The sequence below is a fragment of the Onychostruthus taczanowskii genome, unplaced genomic scaffold (genome assembly GCF_017590055.1).
Source record: "Onychostruthus taczanowskii isolate IOZ18803 unplaced genomic scaffold, ASM1759005v1 scaffold51, whole genome shotgun sequence".
NCBI lineage: Eukaryota > Metazoa > Chordata > Aves > Passeriformes > Passeridae > Onychostruthus > Onychostruthus taczanowskii.
Window position 1 is genome coordinate 5,059,046 of NW_024502680.1, and position 23,291 is coordinate 5,082,336.

A 23,291-nucleotide genomic window follows, 5' to 3' on the forward strand; every position below is an offset into this window, starting at 1 on the left:
TCACCTCTCCACCACCACATGGACCCAAATCCCCAGCACAGGTCCAGGAGATCCTGGGGAAGGTCAACAAGAGGAGGAGGGAACACCTGGCAGATGGTTGGAGGGAACAACCACCACACAGAGAGGTGGGAAGAGCTTCCAGCCACCAGCAGCTCAGGCTGGATGTTGGCCACCTGGGATAAATCCCTGTGGGATGTCAGTACTGACCCTCCCTTTTGTTCCAGCAAAGAACTTGTTTTAAGGACTTGTTTTTAAAGGAGAAGAATTTATTTTGCAGAGGTAGATCCTGTTCTAGTTTAAAAACATTGCTACTCTTTTCCATGGTTTGTATCTCACAGTATAAACTTAGTTTTTCTGCCTTTTTTTTTGCCTGCTGGATTTTTTTTGCTTGTTTTGTTGGTTGTTGTTTTCTTTTTTTTTTTTTTTTTTTACGTGAATATTAAAAAAAGAGAAAGTCTTAAAGACCAGAATCACAGTTTCCAGTTGTTCTCTTCTTGTCAAAATCAACAGCTCCAACCTTTTTGCTCAGCCAAAGCTCCCCAGCTTGTGTTCTACACGTTCTTGGGAGGAGTATGGACACAGACGGGTGGTTGAGGGAAAAAATAAAATATTGGGGTGTTTTATTTCCTTAATAAGACATAATGAGTCATACCATGAGAGAAAATATCAGACAATCAGATTAATAATTATTGGGGCACCCCAAATCAGGGAGACGATGGAATCAGAGATCCTTGGTGGGACCCTGAGCTTGCTGAGGAGTAGAATGCAGCAAGTTTCAGAGTAGAGATTAAACACTTCTGAACACTTCATTGTTCTTAGGAGGGCAGAAGAATTGCGGGTATGTTCTCAGGCTCCACTGGAAAGGGGCTGAAAAGCCCAGGAATGTTTAATTTAGATAGGAAACACATAAGTGGTGCCGAGGGAAAGGTACACAGGGGAAAGCGAAAGGCAGGAAAACACCCAGAAAAATTTGAAATGCAGGTTTACGGCTGAGTTAGAACTAAAAAAAATTCCCAAGGAAACAGCTTTGAAAGTTACATTTTATTTTTCTGCTACACAAATGATGTGACAAAGTCCCCGAGCCGGCTATCTCTCGGTCACACTTTGATGTGTGCAGGCGTGTAGATGACAAGATTAGGGCCAGGAGCCTTATGGGGAACTGAGAGAGAGCTGTATCCAGGAATTCCTGCCCTCGCTGGGCTCCTAATCTTCCAGCATCAGTTTTCATTTCCTTGCCTCGGCCGAAAACTCGCAGGATGAAATATTTAAATGCAGTGAACTCTGCTGAAAAAAATCCCATTCCGGAGCAGAGAATCATTTATTTATGAGCCTGGTTGTGGTGTAACTACACTTGGTGTTACAGCTGCTCCTGTGTTTGTGGCCCTAAGGGACCTTATCTTGTTCTCAGCACCACGGAGGATGGTGAACATCATTGCTGGGAATGACAGCACAGGGGGAATCCACAGCCACAGCCACGGAACTGCAGCTCCTGCTGCATGGAGAACTCGGGGTTTGGATTTGGAGCTGCTGGAGAGAGTCCAGAGGAGGCACCAGGGTGAGCAGAGGCATGGAGCAGCTCTGCTGGGAGGAAAGGCTGGCACAGCTGGGATTGTTCAGCCTGGAGAAAAGACCAGGGATGATCTCATTGTGGCTTTCCAGTGCCTGAAGGAGCCAACAGGAGACATGGAGAGAGGATTTTTGCCATGGACTGGAGTGACCTGACAAGGGGGAATGGCTTCAGACTGAAAGAGGGGAGATTTAGGTTGGATATACAGAGAAATTCTTGGCTGTGAGGGTGCTGAGGCCCTGGCACAGGGTGCCCAGAGAAGCTGTGGCTGCCCTTGGATCCCTGGGAGTGTCCAAGGCCAGGCTGGACAGGGCTTGGAGTGACCTGGGATAGTGGAAGGTGCCCCTGCCCATGGCAGGGGTGGGACCAGATGAACCTTAAATCCATTCCAACCCAAACCATTCCATGATTCTACAATTCCTTGTCTTGGACACAGACCCAAGTATCCCCTTTTTGGCTGAGCTGATTTCTCCTGTAAGCCCTGAAAGCAAAATTATCTCCTTGGGAAATCTCTGTGTCTTTACTGAGGCCAAAGTTCCCTTTTCCAAGCTTTCCTCTGCAGCCCAGCAGGCTAAAATAACATAATTGTGATACCATAATTATTTTTTGGATGTAGAGATCCAGAAGCACCCTGAGGATGACCCAATGTCTTGGTGACAGCTCATCATGTCTCAGTGCTGTTATGTGAAGGACGCAAACACCTGAGACACATCCATAACAAAGAGAAGGGGAGACTTGCCCAGGTGCTGCCTGGGGACAAACCTGGGGCCACCCACCCCAAACACAACCTCTGCCCCCCACGCCATGCATTGCAGGGAGACCCTTCACCCTCAAGGACGTGAATTTGGGCTCTGAGATCCATCACATGGGGCTGGAGCTGCTGAGAGGAGCAGCACGTGTGGAGCACACAGCACTGGACCAAATCCATCCTGCCTGGCTGTGGGCTGGGAGGAGCAGTTCCATATTTGCTGGGCTGATCTGAGCTTGCTGGTTTGACCAATGGCACAGCAGCAAGGAGGTTTGGGCCTCTGGAGTTTCTTGACTGAATAAAGCCTGGAAAAAAACAGGTCCCAGATATTGCAGAACACATGGCCCTGTGAGTTCCCAGCAGCTTCCAGCTGCTGTTCCTGGTGAGGGAGGGAAGAGAACCTTCTCCCACCTTTAAAAAAGTTACTTTTCATTATTATTTTATTATTTTCAGTTTTAAAAAATGAAATCATTAAAATACATTTTTACTTAAATTTTAAATTTTAATTTATTTTTTAAATTTTAAAATGTCTTTAATTTTAATTAAACTTTTAAATTTTTAATTTCATTTAAAATTTTTAAATTTTTTTTTTGTTGACCATAAACTGCAAGGGATGGATTTGGTAGCACTTGTAAAACCAAAGGAGATGAGTCAGGGAACTCATGAACAGCTGTTGGAATTTTGTTTCCATAAATTTGATCATCCTCTGAAAAATGCATTTCCTGTTCAGACGAGCTAATTAAATCTAGGCCTGTCTAATAAAGCTGAGCCTGCAAAGGCTGGGTGCATCATCTAACAACTCTGAACAGGCTCTTTCCAAGCCCCTGCAACATCTGGAGTGTGTGAGAGCACGCTGGATTTGCATGGGGTTTGACCAAGGGACAAACTGGGGCTACAAATTGGACTAGGAGATAAGAACTCTCCTGAAATCTATATGCAATTAAAAGCCCAATCGTCCTCCCTATAGTGACAAGGTTATTGCTTTTATAGAGTTGAACAGAGATGAATGAGTCCATGGATTAATGGCACTAAGATTTATGACACTGTGCTTGCCCCAAGTATTATGAGAATAGCTCTCTGGGTGAGATATTCCAGCTGAATAAATTTGATAGGATTTTTATTTTCCTTTATTTATTTTTTTTTCAGCTTTGGGAGAGCTGTGCTGCATTCAGGGCTTGTTAGTTCTGTGGGTTGAATATTTACTGATATTCCCTTGTATATTGATGATTTATAAAAGTATTTCCAGTAACAGGAGCTCATGAAGAAAAAAATCAATGGCAAAAACAAAACCTACAAACCCACTGATCTGAGTGATTTCTCCTTCTTTTGATTGGCTAGATCTTTATCTTCCTGGTTCTGGGCTTGTTTTACTGTTCCCAGAGACTCCAGAGAGGATGAAGCCAAAGGAGTCACTTCTGGCAGGAGAAATGAGGTGGCAGCAGTTGGTGGAGACCATGGGAAACCCTCTGTGCTGTGTTGAGCTAAACACTTACAAAATTAGGAGGAGGCAAATAAAAACCTGTGGGATTTTAAGGGGAGCAGTTTGGAAGGGATGGAGTTACACCCAGGGCAGGGCAGAGGGGTGAGGGCTGAGGGAAAACCATGCTGGGAAAACCTGGAGTGTGGGACAGGCCCTGCTCCTCCAAATCCCAGCAGGATGCAAGGATTGCACCATCCATCACTTAACAAAACTTTGGGAGTTGCTTTAAGCCAGGTTGGAGAGGGCTTCGAGCAACTTGTTTTAGAGGAAGATGTTCCTGGTGGTGGAACAAGATGGGCTTTAAGCTCCTTCCAACCCTGGGATTTTTGGACTTGGAGGCAAAGCCTCTGGGGATTGAGCAGCAAGGACAAGGATGTGTCTCTCAGCCTATGGGCTGAGCCTGACCAATCACCCTGCACCACCCAAAAACCCTGGGCTGGCAGGGCACAGCAGCAGCATGGATTTGATCCCAGCTTCCCGTGGAACACGCTGGCTCGAGGTTCCCAGTGTGGAACAAAACCCCTTTTCCACATCTCAGCTCCCTCGCTGGTCAGAGAATGAGTGCCACCTGAGAATACAAGGCTCTCAGCTATTTCTGGACTTTCCCAAAATTAGAAGTTTTCCCCTTTTCCACCATCACTTGGACTTGGTGTTTGAAGCTCACCAAAACCACCTCAGGCAGGAAAACTGCTGGGAAATCCAACAGAAAAGTGATTCTTGTACCTGCTGGCAGCTGAAGGAGCAGGCACCTGCCTTGGCACCAGCTTTGCCACGTCAACGAGGCAGAACAGCCCCTGCTTTCTGCCCTTTTCCTGCCTGCTTGCTCTTTGGGGCAGGAATTTGTTCTCCCATTAGTTTTGGATGGTGACACCACCCGTGCCCAGCCAGGGTTTCCTGTCAGCCCCTCCCTGGAACAAATTCTCACTGCCACCTGGAACTTTTTACAGGTAAAAAGGGTTTTCCTGCTTATTTCTGAACAGTTGTGCAGAAAACTTCCCCCCCCCCCCCCCCCCCCAATATTTCAGAGGCTGCTGTTTATTCTTCTTTTAAAAGTTTTTCAGGTCTGGGGTTGAAGAGTAGCAAACCCTTTAATAAGAGGAATTAACTTTGTTCCCCTCATTCTGCTCAGCGCCACTTGGGTGTGTCCTACTTCCTAATGTTAAAACCCACCTGGAAATGTGGGAAATAAGGAAGGGTAAGAGTCTGAACCAGAAGTGGAGTGGGTTGGAAAAGAGAAGAGGAATTGTGTGCCAGTTTTCCTATTATGTCTTCCCAAATTTCATACTTTGTGGAGACCAAGTTCATAAATGCACTGCTAGAAATGTCCAAAATACAGACAGAATTAGGAAAATTAACTTCATTTACACAGATGAGCTCTGGAAGGGGTCAGGCTGACATTGCCATGTCCACAGTGCAGAGTCATCCTTGGGGATGGATTTCCCACTGATTCCAGAAGGAAAGGAGGGAGGACACGGCAGCTGGGGCTGGGGTCTCTATCCAAGTGAGTTCAGGCCAGGTTCCTCCTGCAGCAGAAAATGAGGCTTCTCCCATCACCTCCTGGAGCTTTGGCAGAGAGGAGAGTGAGGAAAGAGGAGAAAGAGGAAAATGAGGAGAAGGAAAGCTGCTAAAGAATCAGGAGTGTGTCCAGTGTGGAGAGCTGCCCCGAGCCTGTGGGATGCCACATCCCAAGGGAAGGGGGCTGTGCCTACGCCCTAAGGATGTCCAGGGAGAGCTGCTGAGGCTCCAGAGCTCCTGGCACTATCAGCCCCTGTTATTGCTCAGGTGTGTGATGGAGGGAGAGGATAAATCACACCTAGGAAATGTCATTTATCCTCCTCGGTGACTGACCAGGCAGGTCCCAGCCTGGGGAGAACCCCGGCACTGGGGTCTTCCCAAAAGGAGAGCCCAGAGCAGTCCTTGGGGAGCTGCAGAGCGGCTGCTGCTCGTTCCTGGTCCTGTGGCACCATCCAGTGGCTGCTGGCAGAGCGCTGCCACCTCCCTGTCCCCACCATGTGTCCCCTCCCCGGCATCACTGATCCACAGGGAAGGGCTCCAGGTCACTGCTGACAGATTTGGAGAGGCAGATTTGCTGGAGAGATCCTAAAAAGCAATTCCAAAAATCAGAGCCAAGAGGGACAAACGCCATCATTGCATCAGGACACCACCCGGGAGACCATTCCTCGAATTCCATGGCTTGAAAATTGTTCCCATATTCTCATTTTTATTTTGAATTTGCCAGAAGAAGGCCTGGAATTTAATTTTTACTGTAATAAGGAAAAATAAATCTTTCCATTGTTTGTGCCAGGCCTTCCTTGGGTAAGATCTTTGTAGTTTTTTTTTTTTTTCTGTGTAAGAAGTAATTTAATTCTGACACTGCCGCCCCTGTAATTACACCAGTTCACCCCATAAATTGAGGTTGTTTTAAATCCTCTATTAGTAATTCCATTATTTCATCATTACATCACTCCAATTACCTCTAGATTTGTTCCAAAGAGCTTTTCCCAAGTTGATTCCCTGGCAGTTACTGTTTTGTTCCCAATTGCACGAATAATGATTTTTTTTTCCCCGAAAAAAGAATGAATGGACAAACATTAGGGAAAGGACAGATGTGTGCAGCTGGATGAAGGGCCAAGGGCCACATCTGCAGCTGAAGGTTTGAATTCCCTGTCCCAAAACTCTTCCCTGTGGCCCTGCTGATGGGCAGGAGCTGGGAAGGAGGTACCACGTGAGTTTTCTATTCATTATTTTAATGTAAATGCTGTCCAAAAGCACCCCTGTGGATTGGGACGGGATACCTGGAGTTTCTTGGCTGGTTTTGGGCCTTGCTGAGCTCACACAGAGGGCAGAGCTTCCCACACAGGGATCTGTGTGCCCTGGCATCCAGGGGATTTTCCAGGACCAGTGTGGATGTGGCTGTGATCCAGTCCCACATTCCTCATGCTCAGGTCCATCACATCCACTGACCACACACACCTGGCTGCTGGGATCTCCAACGATTCCCACTTGTGCCTTGTCTGTGTTCAGTATTGCTTTGCTTGAGCTTGAAACCAATCCCTGAGCTTAAAACCTTCCCTTGAGCTTAAAACCTCCCCCTGAGTTTAAAACTTCCCCCTGAGTTTAAAACCTCCCCCTGAGCTTAAAACCTTCCCTTGAGCTTAAAACCTCCCCTTGAATTTAAAACCTCCCCCTGAGCTTAAAATCTCCCCTTGAGCTTAAATCCTACTCTTGCTCCTGGAGCAAAAAACTCACTCTTCTTTCTCACCTGCTCTTGAGCTCTTCTTCTTCTTCTCTGCTGCCACCTCCTTCTCAGCCCAAGTTGTTCCTTCTCTGCATTTTTTCACAGTTTCTCCAAGTTTTTATTTTATATACCTTTATTACTTTTGTTTCCAAACCCCAAGACAATTTCTTGCCCAAGGTTCTGGGAAGGAAGTAAGGAGTGAAACCACAGTGGGAAATTCCATGTTTGTCCCCAGTCCCACACAGTGGGTACAAGCCCTCAGATTGCTTTGGTTTGTTGTTTGAGTCATCCCAAATGGGCAGGGAGTCTCCAGGAAAGCTCTTTTCGAAACAAACCCTTCTGGGATGTCACATCACCCACCACCTGAGAACTCCCAGAGGAGTTTGGACAGCACTTGGAATACCCAGGGCCAGGGCACTGCCTGGAGACCAAGAGGACCTGGTGGGACTCACTTCCACCATGGAACAAATCTTCAGTGGGGGTTTCTGGCTTTGGGGGTCTGGAGGGTGCTCCAGGGAGTACCAGGAGGGCTGTGGGGCAGGCTGTGCTCCAAGGAGCAGCTTTGGGGATCAGCTCTACCACAGCTGGTGTCCCCAGAGGCTGTGACCCTCCCAGGGACCTGGGGGCCTTTGGGATTTGAGCTGGGAGAGAGTAAGGGAATCCCCAGGAAATCCCTGCTAGGCCTGTGGGCCCACATGACATGGGGTTATGTAGGAAAAGGGATTTGCAAGCACTGCCAGAGCTGTATTACACCCTGCTCGGTTTTGGGGAGCAGTCAGGGCTTTTTTCTGAATATTTCAGGTCAGCCTACATGGGATCAATATGCAGAGAGCAACTGCAGAGATTGCACCAGCCCAAGTGCCCTTTTCTGGGCATTTCAGGGGCGTCACCCCCTGGGTCAGGGCACAGCATCCCAGGGCTGTGGGTACAGGTGTCCCAGTCCTTGTGTTTAGAGGACAAGATGTCCCCTCACCTGGGATGAAGGAGAGCTGTGGAGGCAAAGCTTTGCTGGGCCTCCTGCACTGCCTGCTTTTCTCATCCCTGCTGGACCAGCTCATCCCTCTGATGCCTCAGGTTTTGGCTTTTCTATTTTTCAGATTCTGGGCTGCTTTAGTGTGTACTTCTGACCTTCATATTAGGGGATGGTGAGCTCTCGCACCGAGTAGGGAGACAAAACAATTCCTTCTCCAGCTGGGGACCAAGGACAAGTGATCCAAATCCCAGGCCCAAGAACACAAACAACATGGACTGAGGAGAGAAAACAAGCAGGATGGGACTGCAGGGGCTAAAGCTGGAATTGGACAATGAACTCCAATATGCAAATGGAGCAGAACTTATAAAAGTGAGAGACCATGTGACTGGTGGACCCATTTTGTGACCATTTTGGTTCATCTTGTGTGTAGCCCTGGCTGGGCTCTTGTGCTGCCCAAGGTGGATCCATGGAGCCCTTTTAATAAACCCCTACTTTGTTCTTTAACTCTGTCTAGCCTCTGTTCTAGGTCAGCCTTCACAAGGCATCGCCTGAGGTGGAGGAGAGCAGGGAATTTGTGATCCTTGGGCTGCTGCTGATGCCTCACCAGAGCCTGGAGTGTCTTGCAGGTCCAAGTGGAAATTCTCTTCACAACCTGACGCACATGGGCCTGGCATTGTCATGCCCCAGGACAAGGCACAAACCCTCAGCAGTACCACCTATCTCTCAAAGCATCCTTCTAGTTCCAAGCCCTGTTCAAATCCCAAGGAAGATCCCTGACACCCACCATTTCCAGCTATACATGCCCAAAGGTACAGCCCATGTTTGCTTTAGGGAAGGACTGCTGAAGAGTCCCTTTTGGGAATTTTTTAGGCTGTGGGGTATGTGCAGCATTTTCTCTTGGGAGGTATTTACAGCTCGAGGGGGTTTTGTGACCAGGAATGTCCTGGGGATGTAAAATATGAGAAGAGAAGGGGAGGTGTGGGTCTGGCTTTGGGCACCTCTGCTGCCTCCCACACCCCCTCAGCATTCCCAAATAATGTTCCAGGGAAAGGGGGACGTGCCATGCAGTGAAACAAACCCAGGAATGCTCCTTAAAACCATCTCCAGGAAACATTCAGGGGAAAAGCCACTGAGTCACTGCATTTTTCTTTGCACTTTTGGCACCCGAAGTATTGCAAATCAAAGGCAACTCCGACGTTGGTGAGGAAGAGAGAATGATGAGGAGGATTCCATGGATATCAGAAGGCTAATGAATTACTTTATTATACTATACTACTATATTCATTGCATCTCTAGACTGAATCTGCCATGCACTCACTCTGCACACAACTGCAAGGAGCTGCACTCATCATCTGATTCCCTTGTGACTGTCTTGTGACAGTCTGACACCACACACACATCTCCTGGCCCTGACAGGCTAAGGAAACAAAACATCCTCACTTTGGATTAAAAAAATCTCCATATTGCGTTCTACTTTGTCACAGCACAGGCACAGCAAGTGATAAGAGTTGTGTTTTCCCTTTCTCGGAGCTTCAGAGAGTGTGAATCTCAGAAATCCTCGGGAAGAATTGTGCCTGGCTTTTCCCTGTGAAGAAAAATGCAGCAACAGCGACGCAGCAGCGCTGCCCTGCTGGGAAGCAGGGCCGGCTGGAGCATCCCGGGCTGCCCGTGTCCTGCAGCGGCTCCGAGCCGTGCTAGGTGGTGGTGTTGCATTGCCGGAGCTCGGGAGCGCTCGCAGGAACCGCTGCTTAACATGCTCGGCATGAACAAGGCTTGGATGGTGAATGATCCCCTGAAATCCCCGTGCCGGGGGCTGCCGTGCCCGCCACACCCTCCTTCCCTCAGGAGAAGGAGCCCGGGGTAATTTAGCCCAGGAAAGGCAGCTGCTGGAGAGGCAGATTTGCTGGAGAGATCCTGAAAAGCAGCCTCAGAAGTGGGAGCAGGGAAGTGTATTCTCTGTGTGACCCTGTGCTTCTGCCCCCACCATCCCACCTGCCTCTCAGAGGGGGATTTTTCCAGATGGGTGGGTGGGTTTTTACTGCTGTTTGGGTTGCTCCCCCAATTAAAAAAATCCACTTAGGAGCAGTAATTGTGTCCCTGGAGCAGCTCATTGATGGTGGCACTGGAAGGACAGACGTACCCTGTTGACCCACAGGCTCTCCAGCTCTTCTTCCAGCACATCCTCCTGGATGGGGTGACACTGCTCCTGGATGGGGTGGCACTGCTCCAGGAGGGGGTGGCACTGCTCTAGGATGGGGTGGCACTGCTCCTGGACGGGGTGACACTGCCCCTGGATGGGGTGGCACTGCCCCTGGATGGGGTGAGATTGCTCCTGGATGGGGTGGCACTGCCCCTGGATGGGGTGAGATTGCTCCTGGATGGGGTGGCTCTGCTCCTGGATGGGGTGGCACTGCTCTAGGATGGGATGGTACTGCCCCTGGATGGGGTGACACTGCTGCAGGACGGGGTGGCACTGCTCCTGGATGGGGTGACACTGCTCTAGGATGGGGTGGTACTGCCCCTGGATGGGGTGGCACTGCTCTAGGATGGGGTGGTACTGCCCCTGGATGGGGTGGCACTGCTCCTGGAGGGGGTGACACTCCTCCGGGATGGGGTGACACTGCTCCTGGATGGGGTGGCACTGTTCCAGGATGGGGTGGCACTGCCCCTGGATGGGGTGGCACTGCCCCTGGAGGTTTGGGTTTCTCTGCAGGGCTTTCAGCATCTTCCCTGTCAGGGTGGCCTCCTCCCTGGTGGGTGCTGGCACCAGCAAGGACTGGGCAGGGGCTGGGGGGACCCTTCTGCCCCTTGGTGGGTCCCAGCAGTACCAGAGCAAGGAACTGCTTGCTCTCACAGCCTACATCCCTCACGAAGGAGCAACTTCCTCCCCTGACTGGATTAATTCCTGCCCACAGCTTTTCCAAAATCCCAGCCAGCGCCCAGCAGCCGCCTGGGGCAGCTTCCCCAGGGAAGTGCTGGCCATGGAGCTGCCCAGCCAAGGGACCAGGGGATTCATCCCCCCTGTGCTCCCAGCAGCTCTGCCCAGCACTACCCCATCCCCATCCACACAACTCCCTGAGCCCAAAGCCAGCTTCATCCTGGTGCTCTGGGGACAGGGAAGGTCCAGCTCTGGCACCACCTGATTAATCTTCACCACTTTTGTCACCTCCTGGGTCCCTGCAGGGAGGAAAGGCCTGAGAGGGTCAAAAAGGAGCTGAGGCCCCAGCATGGAAGCAAGTCCTGGTCAGCACCTGCTTTTCCTATATGGAAAACATGGACACAACTGTCCCTTAGGGGAGGGCACCAGCCCTTGGAGAACAACCTCTGACCTCAAGGCCACTGGCTGTAGGATGTCAAAGGGGTCACAATGCTCCCCTTGGGTATTTGCCAGCAGCCAGATCTGGTTTAGGACTGATTTTATTTTCTGCCTGCATTAGGGAGCAGAAATCCCCCCTGTTCCTTCCCCTGGACTGCAATGAAGGATCCACAGCAACTCCGAGCTCCCTTTTTGTATGCAGATAACCATTAGCATTGTTTGAAGGAGGCAAGGCCATCCCTTTGCTGTGAAACTTGCTGGAAATCTCTTGGAAGTCTCATTCCTCTGGGATCTGGCTTTGATGCCAAGGGACAATTTTGGTTTGTGAGCTGTGCTGACAGTGGAAGGGCTGGAAGTGTCCAGTCCATGGCCCATGTGAGGGGAAGCACAGCCAGCTCCCTGCAGGCACTCCATGGCTGTTAGAGAGGCACACACAGAAGAGATTGTGCTCTGAAGGGATGGAGGTTATGAAAAATGTATCAGCTTCCAAATTTATTCACTTCAAAATGCCATCATTACCTTCAGCTTTGTTTGCTGAGAGCAGTTGGATCTGTACAGAAACAGACTGGGCATCACAGATAATTTTTTGGTAATTTTTGGCAATTTATCCTCTCTTTGCAGAATATTATTATTAAATGTACTCAAAACAGAGCAGAAAAGAGCAAATTGAGCATGGAGATTCCCCAAGGGCTGTGTCCCTTCAGCTGACCATACCTGAGAGGGACCAGCTCAGGGCCTTTCCTTCCCAAACACAATCACCTGGCCATCAGGTGCCATCCTGTCACACCCCACGTGTCACTGGGATCTGATGACAAGGAAAAGATGCTCTCAACTGGAATTTAGTTGCTCTGATAGATGACACCCCGTTGGGTGACTCCTGCTGACAATATTCATGTGATAGTTTGTGTTTAATGAGTGTCAAATAGAGTAAAACATCACAGGATGAGCTTGAAATGGGGCTTGAAATTAGGCTTAGTCTAAACTCAGCAAATATTTTAAGGCTGCTTAGATTTAAACATCTGCTTAAACGCTCTTAATGAGCCAAGGACTCTTTTTTCCCCCCATTATTATTATTTCACTTGTCTTCTTTTCCTGGGTGTTCATGGCCTAGGGCTGCTGCCCACGATGAGAGCTGAGGCAAAAAAGGAGCGAGAAGATGAGGATGTGGAAAATGGGTTTGCAGCCACCTCTTCCCCTCACCAGGCAGGGAAGCTCCATGGATTTTTATTCACTGTTGGGATGTCTTTCCAAGGGCAGAAGATGTGCCACCAGGTACAAAGTCTGCTGCTGACAATTTTGGGTCTTCTCACTGGCCATGACAGGACACAATTTCAGTCATTTCTAGTGTTATTTCCCTCAATAATTTTATCATGGAATCCCAGACTGGTTTGGGTTGAAGAGGACCTTAAAGCCCATCCTGTTCCACCCCCTGCCATGGGCAGGGACATCCCCCATATTCCACGGTGCTCCAAGCCCTGTCCAGCCTTGTGGGTTTCTTGTAGCCATGGGCACAGTCTCATCCATGCTCAGAGAGTAGATTTAGATGGGATATTGGGAAGAAATTCTTCCCCGTGAGGGAGGTGAAGCCCTGGCACAGGGTGCCCAGAGCAGCTGTGGCTGCCCCTGCATCCCTGGAAGTGTCCAAGGCCAGGCTGGATGGGGCTTGGAGCCCCCTGGGATAGTGGAAGGTGTCCTGAGGTGAGAGCAGACACCCGCAAAGCAGATGCTCCCAGAGTTGCCTGGATGTTGGTCCATCTCTATCCACAGGCATGTCCTGGAGGGCACAGGAGGGGTGAGGACACAGGAAAATATTCCCTTGTGTCATGCTCCTGCTCCAACAGTGACTAGCACTCAGCTTGGCACCACCTGGCCTTACACTAGGATGACTTTGGGGGAGCACAGGGCAAGGAGGAGCTCCTTGCCTGAACAGAGGAGCACACAAACCCTGTGTGCAGAGGGCTCCCTTCTCCTGCTGAATCCCAAATTCTGAGCTGCAGCCGGCTCAGCAGCTGCTGTGTTTGCAAGAGATAGCATTGTGCACATGGCAAACATTGGATGACGGAGACAGATCCCCACCTTTCGGCTCCTGAGTTAAAACCAGCTGTTCAGAGAGACTCAGTGGAGACCTGCAAGCTGGGCTTCTCTTTAGGGAACTGGGCGGATTGGCATTCTCCTGGGAAAGAGAGTGTCTGGAAGGGGATTGCTCACTGGGAGCCCTGTTGGGATTAAATGGGATTTTTGCACAGCTGGACATGGGTGACCACCTCATGTCCTTTGGAATCCATTTATTTAAGAAGGATTTGGGAACCTGGAGGACCCTCCCTATCCTTCCTTGGTGTCTCAGCATCCCCTTTCAAGGCACACTTTCTACAGCCAGGATTGACCTGGGAGGATGGGGCAGAGCAGCCACTTCCTGGCAGAACACAAAGTAAAAGTGTGGGAGCACAAACCTTTGGACAATGTGACTCATTTTTCAGGGAGAAGTGAGCTCAGAGGAGTGGTGGTTTGTGAACTCTTTTATTTTCACTCATACTGAAGTCCCTCTCAAAAACGTAGGGTGTAAAGTCCATGTGAGGAAAACGCCAGGAAAAGACGCTGGTTTGGGTTTCTCCTCTTTTGCCCCAGAGGCTTCAGTCCAAAATCTGTTGTGCTTCCAAATTTTCTGATGTGGGAAGCGGCCGCTAGTTCCAAGAGAAGCAGAGTCAACATTTCTCCTGGGAGGTCATCCCTCTCTTTAGGAACTTTTGCCTTGGAGAAGCTTGTGAACAGGCTCAAAGTCCGTCAGATTTGGGAAGGCTTGGTCCGTGAGCACCTATCAGGAAACAGAACTGAGGCAAAGGAGTCCTTGGAGGCTACGTCTGATAGATACCCACCACCATTCTCAGCATCCCGAGGGAATAGGAACAGTGATCATGGAAAGTTCCTTCTTTCTCCTACAAAGCCGGACACCGACCAAGTGGGATTTGTGTTTGGCTGGAAGGATCACCCCTCTCCTCCATGTCACTCAACCTCCTCAGGGCCTGGGAGATCCCTGTGCTTGGCATTCTGGATCAGGTCCTCGTAGGTGCTGGGGCAATAGGTTTTGTAGAGTTTCTCAGCCAGGGTGTTGCTGCCGGCCACCACGACCTTGCGGTTGCGGTTCATGAAGTTCCACAGGTGCAGCGCGTAGGAGTGGTTGAAATTGGGGCTTTTATCCCACACCTGGTAGTACCGGCTCCAGGCTGGGTATGGGATGGGGTAGAAACGCTGGGGATTGAGGAAGGAGATGTTCTGGCAGCTGTGGTCCTCAGTGCCTTGGAAATCTGTCAGGTTGCAGAGGGTTTTGAGCATCCTGGTCATCAAAAAGGGGCCCTGGTTGCCCCAGATGTTGCCGTTGTACTTGAGAACGAAGTTCTCCATGCAGTCCCAGATGAACTTGTGGCGGGCAGGGAAGCCGAAGATCCCGTTGCTGGAGAAGCGCGATTTCTGGGCGGCCAGGAAGCTCTGCTGGGGGATGGGCCGGATGGAGATGACATCTGTGTCCATGTAGATGCCCCCATACTTCCAGATGAGCGCCAGTCTGCTGGCGTCTGAGCTGACGTGCACCCAGTTCTTCTCCTGCTCCGGGACGACCTGCGGAGTGGGAAAGGTGGGATGTGATGCCGCAGGCAGGGAACGGATCCATCCCATCCACGGGGCTGCAAACGGCACCATAAACCCTCACCTGCACTGCTGCAAATGTCACTGACAGCTCTGGCTGCCTCCAGCCATTGGGTTTTACTGGGATAAGATAAGGAGCTGGAGCAGAGCAGTGCTTTGTTAGCATTAGGAATGCAGGAACATTTCCCAGGTGGTTTGATGGCACCTACAGTGTTAACCCAATGCCACCATGAGTCATTCCCTGCTATTTCAGAGGGACACAACCCACTTAACACACTCCCAGATCCCTCCCAGCTCTTTGAACCAGGCTGGAGTCTTTTCATTGGCATTTGTTGGCATTTGGAGTAATTTTTTTCTCAGGATAAGAAAGACTTTGGAGGAAATCTGCCTGCCCTGCCCAAGCAGTTTGACCAAGGCTACTTGTGGGAAGTTTGCCCAAGGAACTTTTTCTAAGGTGGAGCTCACCAGATCCCACCTTGGCTTTGCATGTTGCTGCTATAGAACCTGAAATCTCTCCCCTATCTCTTATCTGCTGTGGGCTCCGTCAGAGTGAGGCAGCTCTATCAAGTGCTCAGGCAGCACATTTTGTTCAACCAGCTTCTGTTGGGGAAGATTATTAAGGCTGTTTGCTCAAAACACGTCTGCAATCTATTTTTACCGATGTTTCCTTTGCCAAAAAAATCCGATTCTCCAGATAAGGCCAATCACGTATGCCATACAGAGAGATGAATACACAGCAGAACGCGGCCAGAACGAATCTGTTCCCAACCAAAACAATGAAAGTCACTAATTTCACACAGTCCTGCATTCCTCATTCCTTTTAAAGCCTTTTCCCACCCCTAGTTATAACTCTTTTCCTGTTTTCCACTTGTTTTAACACTCACCTGGTTGTACCACTGGAGCAGAGGGGTCTCCTGGAAGACGGTTTCCATCTGGAGAGGGAAAAGGAAGACATTCTTCATGGAAGACAAGAGGGAGAAGGCTGCGTAGCTGGTGTTCATGTCCAAGGCTGTCTCGTTGTTGAGTCCCCTCATGAAGAGGATGATGGGCCTGTCCTGGTAAATCCGGGCAGCGGATTCCACAGAGCATGACACCAGCGGGGGCGGCTCCAGGCGCTCCGTCGTCTCCAGGAAAATTATGCTTTTCCCAAGGTTCAGCACCTGCTCAGGTGTCAGGTAGTGCTGGGCCATGGGCAAGTAGGAGAAGACACAGCTGGACAAGAGGGAGATCTCGTACAAAATGCCCGAGACAAAGCAGAAACAGAGGCATATCTGGATTTTCCTCAACATTCTTTCTTTCCTGGAGCGTTTGGGGGCATGCCTCCGACATGGGTGCTAAGGAGAGACAAGGAACAGCAAAAGGAGGAGCCAGTTATTGCTCAGCAGGACTGAAAAATGGAGGGACGTGGCTTTGGACAGTGAAAGGTGAAGGCAGCTTGGTGACAGGCCTGGTGACAATCCCTCTATGGGTACAGGGGGCTCTTCCCCCCAGGATGAAGATCTGGGGTCTCACCTCCTTGGCCCCACCCAGACAGGGGGAACTAGGAGAGGTCTTGGAGAAGGGATGGGCAACTCTGTCCCATGGTGCAGGCATGGGCTTGGCAGAGAGGGAAGGACCCAGAGAGAGCAGGTGGGAAGGGTCACCATGGCAAGGCAAGGAGCCCCAAGACCATCCAAGGGGCAGACTGGTGTGGGAAACTGTTCCCAAGTACTGCAGTGCCATTCCAACATGTGCTTGTCCCAGGGAATCTGTGGAGCCAAATGTGCCCATGGAATTAGCTGCCCAAGGAGACTGTGAGTGTCACAGGGGGAAGGTTGGGATTTCAGTTTGGGATGTGTCACCCAGAGCTAAAACATCAGCATTTTTCCCAGGCTTTTTCCCAGTCCATCCCTTCTGCTGACACTTCAGCTGTGAGGGATGAGAGGGATTTGAGTCCTGCAGGGACGGAGTCTTGTGATGGACCAGAGAGAAGCAGATGAGGATAGAAAGTGGATGGTTTCATACAAGGAAGGAATTACAACCTACCTGGATTATAGTCCTGACAAATCTACATTTCCAGCACCTTTTCTTGCCCTGGTGGTGACTGTTGGACTCCTGCAAAGCCCAGCTCCCTGGTGAGGACACCCAAACCTTCTGGAGCATGCAAAGGGATTTCTGAGGTATGAGAATGGAGCACGGGGGAAAACCAGCTCTGCTGCTGGCTCAGGCTCAGTCCCAGGAAAGGCGTGGGATCTACCTAAAAGGACAAAGAAGGGACATGTTTGGTGAGACCACCTTGTGCCTGGCACAGCTCCTCCCTCCCAATCCCAGCAGCACACGAGGCCATGCAGCCATGGGGAGTTCCTGCTGGTAAGAGGCAGGATGGAATGGGATCTGCACTGCACTGTCTGCTGGCACAAGGAAATTCCCTCCTGAAATCACACCTGGTTGCACCTGAGTGGTCCTGCAGGGACCAGGAGCCAGGGTCCAGCAGAGAGGACACACCTGGAATGACAACCCAAAGTCCAAGAGGCCCTGAAAGTGCCCAGTGCTTGAATGATTGAAGGGAATGGCAGGAAACACAGCTCTGTGTGCTGGGATAATTAATGAGCCTCATTCCATGTCACCCTTCCAGCATACAGATAAGTCTGGAGAGGAGCAAGCCCCATGGAAATTCCCTGCCAGTGCTGAGCTTGTGCTTGGAGCTGTGGCAGCTCCTGATCCATTTCTCAAGAGCTGTATCTCATCAAATTAAATATTAAAGCAGCTACTGTTCCCATCAGTGCCGCTTCCCATGCTGCATAACAGATTTTGTTGTTTTCCATTCCAGCTGCACAGGGTTTCTCATCACATCCTGGGTTCTCAGGACAGCACAGGAGTTTGGGAAGAAATTTTTGGGTGTGAGCGGGGGAGGCCCTAGCACAGGGTGCCCAGAGAAGCTGTGGCTGCCCCTGGATCCCTGGAAGTGCTCAAGGCCATGATGCAGCAAGCTAGGTTAGTGGAAGGTGTCCCTGCCCATTGGAGGGGTGGCACTGGATGAGCTTTAAGTTCTCCTCCAACCCAAACCTTTCTGGGATTCCATATTCTATGTTAATTTTTCCAACCCCATTGCCAGTTTCTCTCATTGTCCCTGCACTCCGCTGTGAGTGGCAGCACCTGGGGCCTCACTGCAGATATGGAATTTGAGCGGAAGACAGGGAATGGAGAGCAAATATCCGCGGTTTGGAAAGGCCACGTTCCCGAGCCTGCAGATAAGGCAGCTTGTGCTGCCCCGTGGGGCTCAGGTGGAACACACATGTCCAGCCCAGCCCAGCCCAGCCCCACAGAGCTCAGGAGACACCATCACTGACATTAAAATAAACTGCAGTGCTCAAGCTCCACATCTCCTCCCACCTTTCCCACCTGTGCTTCGTTCTCAGACAGGTGCAGTCAATTTACTCTGGTCATTTGAAAGGAAAACAGAAAGAAAAAGTCGCTCCCTGGCAGCTCTGTCACAATCTTGGCTTGGCCAGATTTTCAGGATTCTGGTTGTTGTTTTTTTTCTAGCCCAGAGAGGTTTGGGTTGGAAGGGACCTTAGAGCTCATTTTGTTCCAACCCCCTGCCACTGGAGTTCACACCCCTTAGACTCCAGAGCTGGAAAAGCTCAGGGGAATCCTTCCAATCTAACCTGGGTCATCCCAATCCTGGGGGGCACCCAGTGGTGATCCTGTGCCTTTCAGACAGGGACAGCTCCCACTACCCCAGGTTGCTCCATCCAAGCTGGCCTTGGACACTTCCAGGGATGGGGCAGCCACACCATGTCTGGGCACCCTGGGCCAGGTCCTCATCATCCTCACAGGAAGGAATTCCTTCCCGATACCCCATCTAACCTCTGGGAGTTAAAGCCGTTCCCCCTGTCCTGCAACTCCATGCCCCTGTAAATCATCCCTGCTGCTGCTCCAGTGCTGGCCAGGGACTGGAGTCCTTCTGTTCCTTTTTAAATCTTTATGCCACTCCCCTGAAGCAGAAACCCCTGGCTTTGCTGTGATTAGAGTTGGGACCACGAGGACATTCCCATTACTGGATTCATATTTCTCCTTTGATGGCCGACAGATCCGATGTCTCAAGTCTTTATGAGCAGCCCAGCAAAGCCGTGCTCGCAACAGTCCTTCAAATTTAAAACAGTCCGGGAGGCATTTTATTTGCAAATTGTGGGCAGAGAATGAGGCGCCACTCCAACACCTCCCTGCTCTGTGCATGACATTGTGAAGAGAAACACGCATCTTCATCGGCTCATTCCGGGAAATTGTTTTGCTTGGTTGGTTTTCCAAAACCCCTGTGTGGCGAGTTATGAATTCTCATCACATTTGACCTGGAGGCTGCTGTTATCAAAATGTTCCCTTCCCTGCTCGAGTTAAAAGGACTGCGGAGCTGAATGTTAAAAATAAATCCCGGCCATTGAATAGATTACCCTGCTGAGTGGGATGATTCCGGGGATGCGGCTGCTGCCTTGATGGCCCATCTTGTAAAGAGATTTCTTTTCTTGGGGCAATTTCCGTGTTTCAAGTGCAGGATGAGGACGGCTGGGAGACTACAAGGGAGATTACTACAGATGCCTGTGATAACTACTCAAGGTGGCTGTGAGACACAGGCGCTGGGAATACAGTGGGATTTTGCCACCAAAGAGGGGCAATGATGCTGCTGGGTCCTGCCCCTACACCCCCTGCACATCACACCCCTGCAGTCCCTGTGGTACACAAAGGGATGACCCCAGGACAGCCCACGGGGCACCACCAGCCCAGCAGGCACTCGGGCACTCAGGCTCAGCTTGAACAAGAGCTAAAATTCCTCATTTACTAAAAAGGATTTTTAATAAATAAATAAATAAATAAATAAGTAAATTAATAATCCCAGCACCTGCAGCTCGCAGTTTGCCCAGCCCTTGAGCCCATTTCAGTTTTCTCATTTCAGTTTTAAGCTCTCCAAAGCGAGTGCTGCATCACAAACTGCAGTTCAAGCACCACGAGCAAATACTGCACATCTCACAGTCCCCTGCCAAACCCCACTGCCACTGAATCCCCATCCCCACAGCTCCTGGAATCCCTCGGGATTCAAAGCAGAGACCTCCCCCCTCTCTGTAGCTTTCCCCTGAGAGCCGGTGGGATTTGCTTTGGGATGCACCCACCTTGTTTCTGGGAATAACCCCAGGCCAGTCCCTGATTTCCACACAGACAGCGTCTCGAGAACACACGCTGTGTTCATTTTTGAGTCTCTAAGGAAATTACAGCTGCAATCAAGCCTATGCACGTGCACACACGCCAACCCCAGCTTTGTCACATTTAACACCAGGCACGTTTGGAAAGCGCTTCCCAATGGAAAACCTGTGCGAGGAGCTGTGGGGCTCACGGCAGATTAATTAATGCAGCCGACCTGAGCAAAGGAAGGGGCTTCTCAGTGTGCTGCGCCACACCTGCCTCCCCATTCTCCAACTCAACGTGTCCAGGGACAGAGCCAAACTCACCTGCGGGCTGCCAGGAGCGGGCGCGGCGCGCAGGCTGCTGGGGAGCCCCGCTGGGAGCGATGCGCAGGCACCGGAGAGCCCGAGGAGCTGCGCTGCCTCCTCGCCGTGTCCTGCCCTGGCAGGGCTCGGAGCAGCCTCATGGCTCTGCTGTTTGCGCTGCCGGCGTGCGCAGATAAGGCTCGGCCGGGGCCGTGCTCTCCCAGCAGTGGGCAGTGCGAGGTCCTCCCGGGGCCAAAGGTGAGTCCCCTGCTCTGCCGGCCTCACAAAGGGTGGGCGGGACGGCGAAAAGGCACCTTTTGGGGGTGGCTTGCAGCTCATTTAACCTTTTCTCTTTGTATCCACATCCACAGCTAGGGAAGGTGTTCTAAGGCAAGGAAGAGCTTTGCTGAGTGGGATTGGTGCTCTGGATATTTCCAAGGGAGGAAACATGCAGGAGATTCAGGACTCTTGGACAGCTAACCAATATGATTGAGCAGAAGCTGTTTATTGTTTACCTTACACACATATTTATAGATTCTACAAACTTTTAAGTGTACACATTTCTTGATTTGTGTCTTTGTCTTGTTCCCTCGTTTTCTGCCTGCATTTCTCAGAGTATGTGATTGGTTACAGTCTAGGGGTTTTACAGTCTTCTGTTAGCTAGACCTTGTGGTCTTGGTATTCAGTTTCTCAGCCTCTTCTTTCTTAATTTAGCACAATTTATGTTTCAGTAGCTTTGACAAATTCTTCAGGCTTTGATAACAAACTGAGGAGCAGGCTGGCTGGTGAACACTTGCCTAACCCTTGCAAATACATTGCAACAGCAACAACAGGGTTTTCTACACAAACCCTTCCCAAATAACAGCACATCCTACCCAGGCATGTGGGGAGGTTCCCAATCCCTCAGAGCCTCTGCTCATCCCCAGCAGGATGCCTTGAGCGGGGCAGGAACAGGACTGGGTGACACACCTCAGACTGGAAAGATTCCCCCAGAGCTTTCCTGGCTCTGGAGTGTAAGGGGTGTGAACTCCAGTGCCCATCCTGTGCTGGGACAGCAGAATTTGTAAGGAGAGGTGGAGCTGTGGCATCCAAGAAAAGTGCCCAGTGCATCCCCCTGAGCCAGGGCTGCTCAGCATGTGTGAGGACACCACAGCATCCAGCAGACATGTGGCTCCTGGCTCCAGCCACCAGCAGCAATCAGGTCCTTTGCAGCTTCTTTAGGTTCTTCTCTCCTTCTCCTTTTCCTTTCTTTTCTTATTTTTGGCCAAGTTGTATATCCAGAAAACTAGGAGACCTGCAAGATTTGTCCAGCCAACAAGCGCTGGCATCACCATGTGTCGCACCCATTTTCCATCCATTTTCCACCCAAATCCCCACCTCTCTCCACCAGCTGCGCTTAGAAACCACCAAAACCTCTCTCAGTGCATCCCCCCCTGCAGCCCGTGATGGCACTAAAAAACCAGCCAGCTCTTCAAAATCAGCCACGAACACTCCAGGGGGCTCCCGTTTGCTCGGGACAGCCCCTGAGCCTCGGCAGGGTGCAGAGATCCTGCCCCCGGCTACATGGGAGGGCTGGAGGAGGATGCCAGAGCTGCTTGTGCTGCTGCAGGCAGAGCAAACAGTGCCCACGGGAAAGGCAGCGAGATACCCAGCGCTTAATCAGCTGATAAGAGCCCGGGTAATAATGCCGGGAGGGCTCCAGTTCTGAAAAACATCCCTGGGGCAATGACGTGGGTGAGGAGCCCAGGTGTGCCGGCACACCCCTCGGTGAGGAACCCTCCCCTTGGGCAAACACCAGCGGGTCCATCCTTTCAGGTGACCTGCAGGGAACTGGGGTGGCCAGCACGAAGCTCCAGCGCTGGCAGCTCCTCTGGGGGTGAACACATCCATCTGCCCATCCAGCAGATCCATGGCATCCCTGCCCACTGGAGATGGATGATCTCCAGGGTCTGCCCTCCAACCCACATGAGTCTATGATTACATGGTGGTCCATTCCTCCCTCCCTTCCCAGAGCCCTGGGAAGTGCCTGCTAAGCCTGGAGGATGCAGCAGCACCAGGACAGAGATAGCAGCTGATATTAAAAGTTCCAGCCCAGTTTTTATCTTATCCATAACATGGAAACTTCCCCATCCTGCCCCAGTTCTCCCCATTGCCCTAATGCCCTTGCCACAGATTTAGGAGGAGATTTTTCCATGGAGAGTACTCCAGCAGAAACTTATAGCCTGGAGCAGCCTCATCATGCCCCTTAATTCCAGATGAGCTGAGGCCAATCTCTTTGTACCCCCTGGATGCTGCAGGCTGAGCATCCCACCAAGGCTCTGCCCATTCCCTGCTCCAGATGCCACTGCCATGGCCTCACTGGTGCCCTGCCAGCCCAGTGTGGCAGTTTTGGTCCCCAAAATTCTGCTGGGGAGACAATAAGCAGGGTCACAGCTGGTCCACAGCTGGTGTTCGGGCTGAGGCCGCTGGGTGCTTCATACTCACACACACTAACACTAACCACAGGGAGCAGCTGCAATGCTGCTGCTGCTCTGCATTGCCCTCTACGGGAGCCTGTTTTCCACAGAAAACGGGAGTCTGGAGGCAGAGCCTGTGCCTGGACCTCCTGCATCTCCACGGGCTGGGTGGCACAGCCAGGGTAGGCTGAAATCACCCCTCAGTGTCACACAGGCAGAAGGAGGCCCCGGCTCCCAGGGATGTGACTGGGGCAAAGTCAGGCTTTCCTTCCCTTCTCCACATCCAACACACTCAGAGCAACCTCTGGGACTCAAACACCATAGCAGAATCCCCAGAGTCACGGGGAAAGTGTCACACCACCTTTGGTCTGCCTGCTCACGTTGGGTTCACTGGGACATGGATCACAGGATCATG

General features: G+C 51.0%; 1 protein-coding gene across 1 annotated transcript; it reads right to left on the minus strand.

Annotated features, from left to right (window-relative positions):
* Positions 1-14,322: 14,322 nt before the first annotated feature.
* A4GNT (alpha-1,4-N-acetylglucosaminyltransferase) lies at positions 14,323-17,171 on the minus strand. The gene is made up of 3 exons (XM_041416190.1): positions 16,987-17,171; positions 15,846-16,295; positions 14,323-14,934 (listed from the first exon to the last, which is right to left on the minus strand). Exons 1-3 carry the CDS (start codon positions 17,101-17,103, stop codon positions 14,323-14,325), a joined length of 1,179 nt encoding a protein of 392 aa, XP_041272124.1. The 5' UTR covers positions 17,104-17,171.
* Positions 17,172-23,291: the final 6,120 nt, after the last annotated feature.